The sequence below is a fragment of the Triticum aestivum genome, chromosome 3B, assembly GCF_018294505.1.
Source record: "Triticum aestivum cultivar Chinese Spring chromosome 3B, IWGSC CS RefSeq v2.1, whole genome shotgun sequence".
Taxonomy (NCBI): Eukaryota; Viridiplantae; Streptophyta; class Magnoliopsida; order Poales; family Poaceae; genus Triticum; species Triticum aestivum.
In genome coordinates this window covers 280,525,781-280,540,592 of record NC_057801.1, presented here as the reverse complement: position 1 = coordinate 280,540,592, position 14,812 = coordinate 280,525,781, and the positions used below count along the sequence as shown (strand labels likewise).

Below are 14,812 nucleotides of genomic sequence, written 5' to 3'. Positions count from 1 at the left end.
AGAATCCTCTCTGCTATCTTCAGCATGGAATCCTGTCAATTAGAGCAATTATCTTAGTGAAAACAAAAGTAATAGTAGTATGACCAAAACAAAATACAAGCAACCCATACCTTGACGGGAGCACGTAAATGCCCGTTGTTGTATTACTGCAGTATTCTTCACTTTATGGTGACTCCCTCTTCGGATGCTAAAACCAGTAACTTTTGCATATTTGTTATAAAATGAGTAGGCCTCCTCTTCAGATAAAAATGTCATGTCAATCTTTGGTAACCTGTTGTTAGTACAATTTGTTGCAACATTTTCTTGCACATCCTGTATGAATTAGTATTCAATTTTGTTAATGCACATTTTCACATATGTTGTATTGTGCTTACCATGCGTAATTTGACTGGATTTATGAAACATGGATTAAAAAAAGATTACCCATGTAATAACAGTATTATCAAACAATGTAGACTAATATGCACGGGCTGCTGTTTTATTAGAATATGCCGACTGGAGTATTAACTGAGTATTAAGCATCTATTTGACATGTGCAGTTTCTTCATGTACCAGGCATAAGGCTAGTATAATTGTAACCGGTCCACAAGCTGTGTCATCCTATACGAAGCAACACATATGTTTTATGATCATGATCGACATTTTCAATTTGTTTCCATCAGGAAGAATTAACATTCTACAATCATGAAGGCATTTTTTATCTTTATCAGCAGGGAAAATTAGTCAATAAATTCTACAAGAAAAAGAACAACGAAAAGAGATCAAGACGACCATACTTTTGGTCCCTGGGATTCATTGCCGTCCTCATGGATTCGAGGATCGATGCTTGAAGAAGCCATGGGGAACAAGATGCCCCTTTCCTTCAGCCCCTAGGTCACCTTGCTTCTGCCCGATTGATGCACCTTAGCCTTGTGAATTTCTTTCTTCCGCCTAATATTGAACTTGTTTGATGTGCTTCTACCAGGGATCTTGTTCCTGATTGATGTGGGTGATGGTGAGATTTGCATGTTTCATATATGGATAATCAGGAATGTGTGTGTTTTCATCTCGATTAACAAAGGTCTAAGAGGTTTGACGCCCAAACCTCTTTGTTCTGTATGTTGGCGGCAAAAATTGGAAGCACAGATGGGAGCAGGGGACGGGAGCAGGCAAGCCTCATCCGTGACAATTATGCCATGGTTGAAGGTGGCGACCTGCTTGGTCTCATTACAGATTCATGTGTGGCAATGTGGCAGTGTTTTCTTGCAAGGTTCGGGGATGACATACAGACTACAAAGATCTTTGTGTTTTACTGGTCGTTTGTTTTAGGATGCTCTTTGTTTTTGTCTTTTCTAAGTGTCAGGGTGTGCTTGTACGAGTCTAACGACTTTGTATTATTACATGATTTGAATACAAGCATACTTTCTCAAAAGAAGTAAATAAAAACAGAGGGAGTACTACACTCCGTCTGGAAATATAACGTGGTTTCCAACATTTGGTTGACCAACAATATGTGCAGCAAAACAAAAACAAAAGTATGTAGTGCTTTAAAATACACAAAAAAAAAAACCTGTATCAAACTTTCATGACATAATACACATACATGTTAATCAACATCGCAACTTACATTTTCGGATGAAAGCTGCCTGTGAAGCCCCGTCCTAACAGAGCACAAGCTCAAAAAGTGGATGCGAGGAATAATTCCAATCTCACCATAATCCACAAGTCTACACATAATGGTACGAATAGAAACATACAGTATCAATCACCGCACTCAAATTTAAGGCCACCAAATGATAATATACAGTCGTTAGATGATTAGCCTAGCATTGTACAACATGATGTCAAATGTACCCAGCAGTCAATAAATCCGATTAGCAACAAAAGAGTTATAAATGCACATCTAAAGGGATGGCTCTCTGCAAATTAGTATCTTAAAGATTACTTGGCAACCATTAGATGCCAATTTTACAGCGGTTAACGGTACAACAAGGACCCTGCCCTAATGCACTCAACTTCACTATATGGCTAAGCTACCTGAACACAACATCTCTTTGGATTATAGTATGTGCAAGTTTCTCTGAATCAAGTCTGTTGCATGACTGCCACCACCATCACCCCCAAATTGCGAAAATGTATTGCAGTCAAATCACACGCGCTTGTTATTCCTTCGGTCGAGCAAGCCAAAGAGAACTTAGGGCACGAAGCCGGGATGAGTAATCACTTATCACAAGAAGTGCACGGGCAGACTGCCTTGTGGTCAGGATCCTTTGCATCTGCTGAAGAGTCTGCTGCCGCAGGTTGTCAGCCTTGATAGTATTAAAACAAGAAAGGATGTCATAAACACACCAGTCATAAAAGCATATAGTTAAACAGGATTTGCAGATCATTTTGAATTGAGAAAAGTCTATTTTTGGTCCCTCAACTCTTCGCAAATTGCAGACTTCGTCCCTCGACTCTCAAACCAGACATCTTGCACCCTTAACTCTTTAAACCGGACAACTTTGGTCCCTCTCCAGAACCGAAGCGGTTTGTTTCATGACATGGCGCGGCTTTGACCGGGCCGTGTCCACGTAGCAATATATCTACTTCTTCCCATCTATCTCCAGTGTGGACATTTAGTCGACCATTTGGCGTGCGTTGTCTGCCGCAGCCAGCGGCATGCCTCCATACCAGCCACCGCCAGTGCAGCTCCTGCTGCAGAGTGCGCACCACCTCGCGGCAGACATGACAGCCCTGGCCTATGACTGCGCCGTGCACGGGCCACGGGACACCGCAGCACCTCGGTCTCTCGCGCGTACAGGCAGGCAGCACGGGGCGATCCTTCCGAACCGGAGCGACGATGGTCAACACGCCGCCATTTCTGCCCCGGAGCGAGGCCTCACCAGGAAGGAAGCAAGGACCATGCTAGGGAAGGGGAAGCCGCCATCGGCGTGCTGAGCCGCTCTCGGCCACCATCTCCATCCTCAGCGGAGTCTCTGCGGCATGGTCACCTCATGCTGCCGTTGACGGGAGCTGGATAGTACGGTGGTGACAGAAGAGGACGGGGTGCTGGCTGCTACTGGTGCGCGGAGACATGGTCGCCTTAATATTTTATCGTGGTGCGGTGAAGCGTGGTTGTGCGCAAGACTGAATGAGGACGGGTCCCGGGCATGGAGGGGTGGAGGAGCAAACGTCAACGGCTCGGCAGCCAAACCCCTAAAGGCCCTAGCCAGTGGCACACGGTCCATCGATCATGGTGCAGAAAGGTGAGCACGGCCATGGTGCCGAAGGGGACGCGGTGGCACACGGGCCACCAGCTAAGCAACGAGGCTGGCTCGCTCGAGGAGCCGTCATGTCCGGCTGTGCAGCAGCCGATCAAGCGCACGAGGTAGCAGTGGCTGAGGCTACCGAGCACCTCCAGCTCAGCACTAAACTCGCAATTGCCGGCACAAGTGGCATGGTCCGCAGAGAGGCACTTCACGGCTTGTGCACGTCCGCCGCGTGAACATTGTGCTTCGACCACGTCCGACCCCCGACCCCCTGGACTCCCACGACGCATACCACGCCACCATCGAGCATCGGCGACACAGACGAAGCCGGCAAACCTAGGCGTCTCAGCCACAGCTACGACAGCGACCATGGTTGACGTGACGAGAGGCCGAGCCCCAGACCCGGCGGCTGTCGTTGACGACCAGCCAAGACGTGTAGATCCGACCAGTGGTGCTGGTGGTGTGCTCCTACCTAGTCGGGTGACGAGGTGGTGCCGGTGGCGGAAGTGCATGTGTGTGATTTGCTTGATCAAATGCCCAATAGAGAGATGAGAGGATGGCTTTGTTAGGTTGAGCTTTTTTGTCCAACTTCTGCTTTGAGAAAGCTAGAAGCTAACCAAAGGGGTAATTTTGACAGCAGCTTTTGTAAAAGCTACAGCTTTCACGTCGAAGCCAGCCTACCGTTTTCTCTTCTTCGGCAGATGAAGTTGAAGAGTCTACAGCTTCTCAACCAACCGTTTTCAGCTGTCCCCTAGAAGTTTGATAGTATTTACCCACCTTTGCCACACCCAAGTGAACGTAACCCTTCAATCTGTTCCTCTCAGCAGCCTCGCAGGAACAAAGGGGACCCCCTAGTCGCACTCCAGCACGACCGAGCAGCCAGCCCCATGCAGGAGCTAGGGTTGGCCGCCGCCAGCCACTGCAGCCGGACTGGACTCCAGTGACCCTCCAACCCCCGCCGACGCCCGGAGCAGCGCCCCACTGCCGGCCCAGGTACACTCTCGTCCCCTCCCTCCTTCCTCCCTCTTCCCTCTTCTATCCCCGTTCCCCGCGGCCCTGGTCCAGCCGGCTGTCCGGCACCGCCGGCGCACCGGCCCTCCTTTCTCCTCCCCCCTACTCCCTCCCCCCTCCACCCTTCTCCTCCCTCTTCTTGAATCAGCCAGATCTGGCGTGACCCTTACCTTGCTCGGTGCAGACGGCCACATCTGGGCTGGCCCTCTCTTCCATCCTCAACTCTTTTCGCATCCTCCTCCCCTCCCATGTTATGTTAATTATTTCTGCCTAACTTGTGTATGCGCTGTTGTTCAAAACAAATTGATGGGAGTTGTATTGGATGAGTAATTGCTGTATACTTGATATTTTGAGGGTATGATGATGATGGTTTGACAGTACTTGCTGCATATTGTTGTATATTGATGTACAATGGATGATATTTTGATAGTATTGTTGCATATTGTTGTACATTGGATGATTTTTTGAGATTATGTAAGTGGATTGTTCTTGATATGTGTTTGTCATATCGCTTGATTGAAGTATGACTGAGAAGGCGGTGTGGGATGATGCACATCTGAAGAAACTCATCAAAATCTTGAAAGAGGTTGAAAATGGGAATAGACCCTTTAGGTCATTTAGATAAGGGTTGGATAACGTTTTGGAGAAATGGGAAGCAAGAACGGGAAAGAAGTATCCCAAGGATAAATTCAAGAACAAATGGGATGCAATAATTAGTATGTTCTTTCAAGGAGTTGAACAATGAAGCAACTAGGCTTGGATGGATGATGAAAAGAGAACTGCTGATTGCTCTAAGGAATGGTGGATGAACATCTTCAGGTAAGAGTATTAAAAAAGGTTCATTTTGCATGGTTTTATATGATTGCACTACCTAACTTGTACATTTATTTTCAGATATGCCAGGAGAAGACAGGAAAGAAATGCATCATTTCAAGTTCAAACGACAGGGGCTGAAGCACCTTGAAGTACACATCATATTTGACAAAGTAAATGTCACAGGGGCTAGTGCTTCTTGTGCTGGAGATATACCCTCTGATGAATCAAGTGATGATAATGCGGTTCCTATGGAGAAACCCGATGATAGTGCTGAAATGACGTTGGCATCTTTGAAAACACCAAAAGCAAGCAAGAAGCGCAAGCAAACCTCTAATGCAAACGAGGAGAAGGATGGGAAGAGTCCCTTCTTACAATTGTACAAGCAGATATGCGAGAAGATAGAAAGTGGACTGCAGAAGATAACCTCTAGTGTTGAAGCATCATCGGCTCCTCCCTGCCATTTCAGAGATCATAAAGATAACGGTGGCTGAGGCTACCGAGCACCTCCAGCTTGGCACTGAACTCACGATCGCCACCACCAGTGGCATGGTCCGCGGAGAGGTGCTTCACGGCTTGTGCACGTCCCGCGGCATGAACTCTGCGTTGACCATGCCCGGCCCCGTGACGCGTGCCGCGCCACAATCGAGCATCGGCAATACGGACAAAGCCAGCGAACCTAGGCGACTCCGCCACAGCTACGACGGCGACCATCTTCGACGTGACGAAAGGCCAAGCCCTGGACCCGGCGGCCGTCGTTGACGACCATCCAAGACGTGTAGGTCAGGCCAGTGGTGCTGGTGGCGTGCTTCTAGCTGATGTTGCCTAGTCGGACAACGAGGTGGTGTCAGTGGCGAAAGTGCATGCGTGTGAGTTGCTTGATCAAATGCCCACTAGAGATGGGAGGAAGATATATGATTAATAGAAGAGAAATTTTGCCACGTCAGCGAAGACCGGTCACAACAGGGTCAAGTCAGCAGCTATACCAGGTCGGCTGAGACGAGGGAGTAAACTTGTCCGGTTTGAAGAGTTAACGGTGCAGAGTACGGTTTTCACGCTGAGGGACCAAATATAGACTTCCGGAAGAGGTGTGGGATGAAAAATCGACTTCTCTTTTGAATTATATAGCCTACAGAGATCTATATACTCCTGCCCAGCTCCTCCGGTATCATATCATAAATACTCTCTACTAACCATACATTCGGAGTAAAGTAAATACCTGACGAAGGAAATTTTCAAGGGTTCCAAGCTTTCCCATGGCCATGGCCATTTGCCCCATGTAGTTTGCCACATTTCCTGTTGATCCAGATCCAGAAGAGCCGATAGACCCAGCCAATGTTTCTGCCAAAGACTGCTGAAGAGCCTCCATTCCTTGTGAAAGAGCATCCTCAGCTTGTTGTGATGATTGCTGAAGGTTGCATATCCCTGACAGCTGCTGCTCAGTTAGGGGTTCAAGCTGGGTCGAAAGAAGCTGCAGTTTCTTGGTTTATTAGTAACTCATCAATAAATACATCAGCATTCAAACAAATAAAGGAGACAAAGGAAGTATCAAAGAGATGCAAAACAAGACGCATGATATTGCGTTCTCAAAATCCGTAATTTGCCTACATCCCCATATATTATTTAGTGTAACCTGATAATATACAGCACAGAGAAAGATGCATAGATACTCCCTAACAACAACAACAACAACAACAACAACAACAAAGCCTTTAGTCCCAAACAAGTTGGGGTAGGCGCATAGATATTCCCTCTGTTCTAAAATAAATGCCCTTCTATATTGCCCTCCATTTATTTTCATGTTTATCGCTTTCTTCTCACCAAGGCATTAAAATGCCCCATTTTCCTCCTCAAATTAAGGCACCCAAGCATGAGTTAATTAGTTCCCGTTTTTGTGACACTGATAAAGGGTAAGGGCATGTACAATAGACCTATACAAGCTGTATTTAACAGGAGCCACATAAGAATTTTGATGATGTGGCGGAAAGAGAAAAAGGAGAAAGAGTGTCACAGCCTAACGAGTTTTTACAGACAAGACTGAGTTTTTTCTATTGTCTGAATGTTCTTTCTAACTTTTAATCAAAATTACCTATGAGTAGAAAGACTACTAACAGACGGATCATTGTATAGGCTATCTATACAGCATGGTCCATATGTGACATGGAGGGATACATTATGGACAGCACCTGTCTGTACTATTGTATACTCCCTCCGTTCCTAAATATAAGTCTTTCTAGAGATTCCAATATGGACTACATACGGATGTATATAGACGTAGTTTAGAGTGTAGATTTACTCATTTTGCTCCGTATGTAGTCCATATTGGAATCTCTAAAAAGACTTATATTTAGGACAGAGGGAGTACATGACCTAATACAAACACAATGATTCAAGTTGTAATTGAAGTGCAGAAGGACAAGTATTTGAGAGAAGTTGGATAGCCTATAAGGTCATCTGTTTTGAAACAGAGGGTTTGTACTGACAATTTTTTCATTCTAGACTAAGATATTCTAGAGCAACATTGGTCATGCTAGATGATTTTGATATTCCGAAGGACTACAAGTAAAGCACATGGCTGCATTACACACCTTTAAAAGCTCAGAAGGTCGGAAACCTCCAAGCCATAGGAAACACCTCTCAGCTGGTGTCTTCCACATGCCTGATAACACATGAAAGACATCTGCTTTGGCTGCATTTCCTTTTTGCTTAAAAATCTCATCATAGTGTGACATGATCTTCTCAACAACACTACGCAGCTCAGTATCGCCTGCATGAGCATTAACTGCAGCTCTCAGCTCATTAACTTGTCGATTGTGTTCTTCCAACCACCGTGCGTACTCCGTGTCAAAAGCCAACGCCCCTGTAACAAAAGGCAGCATAGTTATAATATACAAAAATAAGAGAATGTGGCATGTATTTGTTGGATACGTCCATGGTGAAAATTAAGAAAATAGTTCATGTGGCATACAAAGATTACATATTGATCACTGGAGAGATCTGATATTACCATTTCCACTCATGGAATGGGACTGGTCTGCTGAACTAGATATAAAAATGCCCTGTGAAGGAAATTTCCATAAGCAAACTTCAAATGAAGTCTTGTAACCAGAACTCAAAAAAGTGACAAGCAATAAAAGCAAACTTGTTGACGAGCTCGTTGCAACTCCTGCTCTAGCTGGGTAAGCTTTAGCCTGCTGTTCTCCAATTGTTGAACATATGCCTACAAAAGAGAACAACATTACGAAAACAATATACAATACACAGGCCACGCCGCCACGGTCAATCTATAGTAGAATTGTGAAAATGATGACTTTGTAGCAATGAATTAAATATTGTGATGTTCTCCATAAGCGAACTCCGTTTTGATTCTCAACGATGGAACAGTTCACCCGAAACCTCCGCAACATAATCACCGAAAGCTCCTTAAGAAGCCAACCAGTAGAAACTTTGAACTCTTTTAACGGCTTACAGGCAAAACCACTAGACCCGCTTCTGTGCTTAATCCAATCTAAAAATTATACACAGGCCTACACGAGTTCATCCATCCTCTCTACATTTTTCCAGCAATATAATGTGTATACTGCACTAGCGCCAACAATAACTGAGCCCCAATAGAAAAATAAATAAACCCAATAGCAAAATGCAGTTTAGTTATATGAGAGTGGCATAATTCAAGTACTAGTAGAATGCAATACCAAGTGAACCAAAAGTCTCACAAAAATAAAAGCACTGTCATTAGTAAAGAAGCTAAAAGTAACATCCAGGTACCTTTTTCCTCAAACGACTTTTCCTAGCAGCCTCGCGATTTTGAGCAAGCCGACGCATTGTCTGCAACATAAGCTATTAGCAAAGTATTTCTTGCAAGTAGCAGGAGCGATAACGTGAAATGAAATGGAGAAAGCTACTTGAAAACTTTTACCTTTTGATCTCCGTTTTTGTCTCTGGATCTGTCACTAGAGTCAGAAACAACAGCAAGAGCAGCATTCCCTGGTTCAAGCTGCGGATGACAACATACTACTATCAGGCTTGCTTTATTCTTATTTTTAAACAATTAAATTCCCTCTCATAGATTCCTGAAAAACCTGATTCAAGCTGCGGATGACAACATAACTATCAGCGTTATTCTTATTTTTAAACAATTAATTTCCCTCTCCTAAATTCCCAATGTTTCAGCATAAAATATGAATGAGATTTTCCACTACATAACTGAAAAGCAAAACTAGTTTACTTCTCTTTTATGCTTCTCCTGTTCTTGAAAAACTAGTGGACTAGTTAAGGGTATTAGGGCATCTTCCTAGTCACTTATATGCAAAAAATGATTTTGGCCACTTAGCATAGCAGCTCCTGTTTTGTGTATCCTTTGGTTTACTATTGTTTTATCATCTATCAAGGACATGTATGTTCTGCATCGCAGACATAACGTATTTTGGGTGCCCATATTGTAACTGTCAAAATTACCATTTTCAACTACCACATAATCTACATAGACCTCAGCAGATGAGTTGAAAGGTCTATGTTATACTCCCACCGTCCCAAAATAAGTGTCGCTGATTTAGTACAAAGTTGTACTAAATCTTATTTTGGGGCGGAGGGAGTATGCACGTAGTTGTACATGTGTGATACTCCTGAATCCTGATGGTCCAATTTCACAAGCTATCATAAAGACAGAATACAAATAAATGGTTGTTGAGGAACTAAGACAAGGTCAAGGGGTTTGAGGATCATATCAAGCAGTGAGCCAACTTAACAAGTGTTATATTATATTTCCAAAAGTATATTGTGCTACATATCTTAATAGGTAAAGCCGACTGTTCATGTTTTTTCACTCCTAATTTCATGGATATCTACGTGAACTGTCAATTCACAACACATAGTTATATTGGATTATGAAATGTGAAGGTTCTGTTCTATTGTGTAGTAATCTAAACAGGACTGATGGATACCATACAAAATTCTCCAATCTACCCAGTATTGTAAGAGCGGTTCTCTCATAACAAGATCTCAAAAAAAAAATCTAAGTAGCAGCATAGTGCAGATCACTATATACTGACTTTTTAGTTTACACATCTTTCACGAATTTAGACCATTGAATGAACGGCAAAGCTAATAGAAATATCTTACAGAACGCCCTCTACATTTGGCCAACCCCTCTTATTTCAACTTCTGTAGCCACTATTGCTCACATGGTTTAATGTAATGGTTGATCTCATAACCACTGATTCTGTTTCCAAGTGAAAATGATAAACCTCACTATTGATATCATTGTTTACCATTATTATATGATCACTCATATACATTCAGTAAAAATAGTTGGGCTGTTCTCCACTCCATAGTCCATACAATAGCTGAGCTAACTAAGGTAAGAAAAGACTTACCATAAGATTTTCATCAGTATCATCTGTTGACGTTTCTGTTCTAGGGCTGGCCTCTGCCATTGCAGATTATTCCTAGTGCTTAATGTAACTCCCAGAGAGATTCCTTTGTTGTGACAAAGCTGCAGATATATGCCTAAACACTGATGAACAAACCATTTCAATGAGATATAATATGCAAAGATTAAAGACGCTGTAAGCCAGACATGATCAATCTGCCAATTTGTTACTAATTACTAAATATCTAGGTGGCATTGAACAACATGCATTTATATGGGAGAACATAGTTCAACAAGCAAAATTTATACGTGACGAATAAAGTTCTACATGCATACTCATGACTTCCACGCAGGCTTGAGATGTCAATTTCTGGAGTTACACAATTGCAACCAAGAAATGAATTGATGACTTAAATGCCAGGTAACGTGAATCTTATTCTTCATATTTCCATTGGTGAATAGCTCAAACCAAACCCAAATAATATGATGAATATCACAACCCCCTCCAAATATAAGGCGGTTCCATTTATAGTTCCCACTTTTCACATGAACAAATCGGCCACTGTTCATGTTAGATTGGAAGTGAGGGATTGGAATCAACCACGTTTCAGTACAATATCTTGCGGTCATCATTTCCTAGCATAGAAATTAGTCGACATTCTGGTTTAAAAATTGCTGAAGCATATGTGGAATGGGACACCTTCTCCATAAGTTCGGACTTTTGGGTGAACTGGTTGGTGCGTGAAACATATAATGGTATCAGAGTCAGAGGTCTCAAGTTCGAGTTCTGGCTAGAGCGTTTGCTCACCCCTATTCACAAACACGGGGGCGAGAGTGTTAGTCGTGCCCACGTTTGAGGCGAGGGTGCTTGCACGTGTGGGTTGTGTTGAAGTATATGTGCAATGCCCAACCTTCTCCATAAGTTCGGACTTTTGGATAACTGGTTGGAGCATGAATTCAATAGTGTATCAGAGCTGGAGCTAAGCTGGTGCAACAATCTGAGTAACTGGTTGGTGCATGAAACATAACAAAAATATCTTGTGGGCTGGCAATTATCTAGAATATTCATCATTTTGTTCAAAACAAGAACCGGATGATACAGAAAAATGTAATGCTAGGACTTACCAATACCTCCGCAGCAAACAAAAAATGGAATCGACTAAAAGGCAGGATTACCAAAAGCGACAACAGCCACAAAGACTAGATGCTTATTTATCATGACCTGAAAAGAAAACTTTTTAACATCCCGATCACTTATAGTTCGCAACTCATAGTAGGCTACTAAGGCTAGGAATCGATTGCCTTCCTATCATTGCAATCTAGAGTAGTACATGAATGGAGCTAAGCTGGCGCAGCAATCTGGAAAACAACCAAAATGTAACCATGTAAACTCGCTGCGAGCTAGCAGTAACTTCAACCCGCAGCAAAAACAAGGGAAAGATAAGGGTCCTCGAATCACCTCGATAGGAAGAGGGGCCTCTATCCGAACTACGGGGTAGTAGACTGCCGCCGTCGCCGATCCTTTTGCGGCCGCCGCTGCTGCGAGCTCCCCGAGCTACCGCCGCCGCCGCTCTTGGCCTACACCACGAGCCCGGCGAGCAGGACGCGGCTGCGGCTTCCTGCCGCCGTAGGTCCCGCCGCCGGGGACGCCTCTTTGGTTGCGGCTGGGGAAGCGGAGGGCACGGTAGTTCGGGGGGCGGTGCTCCCCGGAAACGAACTGGAACGAACCCTAGTTTATTTTCTCTCCCCCTTACTCCTTTTTACGTGAGCATAAAAGGAAACACGCCTCTCCTGGCTCCTAGTAGGCAAAATGCACAAATTTAACCCCACGCAGAATTATTTCACAAACTAAACCGTCGCTGCACATTCAACTGATCCTGTTGTGCAGCGCCCAGATGTTGCACTCTATTGAGCAGCACATTACCAACACGCATTGCACGCCTGACCAACGTGGCACCTCGGGGTCAGACCCGGCCCCACACCTGGTCGTGCAACGCCTAGCCGACAGGCGCACATTCACTTACCTAGCGTTGTGACCCCTAGCCCATCCCCCACACACACCCACAACGATTTGGCTCCTCCCCCCTCCCATTTCTCCTCTCCCCTTTCAAATCCTTCCCCAAATCCTGCAAATCTGAAGGTTTTGTCCGTATCCCTCTCTCGATGTAATCTCCTCTGATCCCCTCGTTTCCGAAAAAATGCTCCCATTTGCTCAATTCTTGCTAGGGTTAGGCAAACCCTAGTTCTTCATGGATTTGGGAATTTGTATGGAAATATGAGATGATTGTTTTGGCATCTTGCCAGGGTTAGACTTCTTAGTATGTTAGGGTTAGGGTTATGGTTCTTGTTATGTTGGGGTTAGGGTTAGGGTTATGGTTTTTGTTAAGTTGGGATTATATTTATTGTTTGCTATCTATGTTAGGGCTTTGGATTTTGTGTTAATCTTTAGGTGAGTACTTACGAAATATATTTTACATTGTGTTATTTTAATTAACTAGTACATATGCCCATGTGTTGCAACGGAAGAGATTTTTTTGCGAGAAGCAACGGGAAAGATAATTGATGTGTCATCCAAAAAAGGTCTCCACAATGATAGGCGACAGAGCAATGAGTTATGGTCTTCTCGCTAGACATGTTTGACATGCGAAATCTTGATAGTGGTGGGGTTGGTCGGCATGGTGGCGAGCATCCAACTAGTGCATTTTTTCTCCGGGTCCGCATCCATCTCGTGGTTGTGCCTGCCTCCTCATTTGATGGCTGCGCGGCGACCTTCATGACAGGTTGCTTCGACCACTCTCTACTACGATGACGTAACCGAGAGGGTTATTAATTGAAGCACATAAATCTCGTTTCATTAGCATAATCAGGCATGAATGTCCCTTCTTTAGGTGAGTTTATTCTCTTTGATTATTTCACTGCTCAAGTGTCCATAATTTTGCTCTAATTAAAGTCAAACAACATATTCTCTTTTATTGGCATGTGCCTATAATTTCTTTCATTTATAGTCAACCAGCATAGAACGAACGCGCACCGCTAACCAATGGTCAACGTTAGATTAGAATTTTTTTTTATTTTTTTAACATTCAAACAAATATGAATTGCGAATATTCTTCAAAACGTGGACAATTTTTTAAATCCCGAACAATTTTGAACAAATGCAAACATTTTTTAGTTTCCAATATTTTGGGAAAACACAAACAAAATTAGAAATATGAATAGTTTTTAAAATTCACAAACAATATTTTGAAAACATGAAAAATTTATAGAAACACAAATAATTTTGAAATTTTGTTTTTTTTCAAAGGGGAACATTCATAACAATTTTAGAAAATGAATTCTTAAACACGAACATTACTTTGGATTTGTGGTCATTCACTAAAAAGGAATGTTTTCAAATATGGAACATTTTATAAAATGTCATTTTTATAAAACAAATTTTGAAGAATGTTTGAAGAACACAAACATTTTTCTAAAAATGAGAACTTTTTTAAAACTGAGAACTTTTTTTGAATGCTAAGAAAATTTAACACGTGGATTTTTTAAATGTTTTGAACATTTTCAAAACAGGAATGAAGTTTTGCAATTATGACCATTTTTTGAATATTTCGACAAAAATTGAAATTCTGAATATTTTTGTAAATCTTTAGTTCACAAAAAAATAAGGAAACAAAAAAAAAAGAGAAAGGAATAGAAAAAAATAGAAATAGAACAACGAAAAAGGGGAAACGGGCCGGCCCAATCTTAGGCGCCCTGTGGGAAGCTTCAACTATTTATCGCTCCATGCGACAAATAAGGTCTTCCCAACTACATGGGCAATAATAATTGGATTGGCTTCGTTGGGCCGGACCACGCACGTGGCCCAATTGCAAAATTCTACAGAAACCTTTTTAAGTTTCTAACGGATAGACGCATAAAAATTTAGTACCACAACAGATATATAAAAAAATTCGATGATGAACGGATGAGAAAAATTGAAGAAACGCATGTCGGTGTCAAAACCGGCAGATCTAGGGTAGGGGGTCCCGAACTATGCTTCTAAGGATCGAAGGTAACAAAGGAGGCAGGGGACACGATGTTTACCCAGGTTCGGGCCCTCTTGATGGAGGTAATACCCTACTTCCTGCTTGATTGACTTTCATGAGTATAGGGGTTACAAGAGTTGATCTACCTCAAGATCGTAATGGCTAAACCCTAGATGTCTAGCATGTATCATTGTGATTGCCTCTATGGACTAAACCCTCCAGTTTATATAGACACCGGAGGGATCTAGGGTTGTATAGAGTCGGTTACAGAGAAAGGAAGGTACATGATCCGAACGCCAAGCTTGCCATCCACGCAAAGGGGAGTCTCATCCGGACACGGGGGAGGTTCTTCTATCTTGTATCTT

At 43.1% G+C, this 14,812-nt stretch overlaps 1 protein-coding gene across 5 annotated transcripts; it reads right to left on the bottom strand.

Moving 5' to 3' along the window:
- Window positions 1–1,552: 1,552 nt before the first annotated feature.
- On the bottom strand, window positions 1,553–12,203 carry LOC543403 (transcription factor HBP-1b(c38)-like). Of its 5 annotated transcripts, NM_001427983.1 has the most exons (10): window positions 11,885–12,203; window positions 11,551–11,647; window positions 10,430–10,569; window positions 8,974–9,051; window positions 8,823–8,882; window positions 8,197–8,274; window positions 8,062–8,113; window positions 7,643–7,914; window positions 6,274–6,525; window positions 1,553–2,288 (listed from the first exon to the last, which is right to left on the bottom strand). In NM_001427983.1, the coding sequence occupies exons 3-10, from the start codon at window positions 10,487–10,489 to the stop codon at window positions 2,142–2,144; spliced, it is 999 nt and encodes a 332-aa protein (NP_001414912.1). In that variant the 5' UTR covers window positions 10,490–10,569; window positions 11,551–11,647; window positions 11,885–12,203; the 3' UTR covers window positions 1,553–2,141. The 5 variants fall into 5 exon arrangements, with proteins under 5 accessions (NP_001414912.1, NP_001414911.1, XP_044348592.1 ...); NM_001427982.1 differs by lacking the exon at window positions 11,551–11,647; XM_044492657.1 differs by lacking the exon at window positions 11,551–11,647 and having other exon boundaries at window positions 1,774–2,288; window positions 6,274–6,479; window positions 11,885–12,201.
- Between the last annotated feature and the right edge of the window lie 2,609 nt (window positions 12,204–14,812).

Coding starts and splice junctions, on each gene's coding strand:
- LOC543403 (NM_001427983.1), bottom strand. CDS start 10,489: ATGGCAGAGGCCAGCCCTAGAACAGAAACGTCAACAGATGATACTGAT. Junction 9,052..10,429: donor ATACTGATGAAAATCTTATG/GTAAGTCTTTTC, acceptor TGTCATCCGCAG/CTTGAACCAGGGAATGCTGC. Junction 8,275..8,822: donor AAAGTCGTTTGAGGAAAAAG/GTACCTGGATGT, acceptor TCTCTTTTGTAG/GCATATGTTCAACAATTGGA.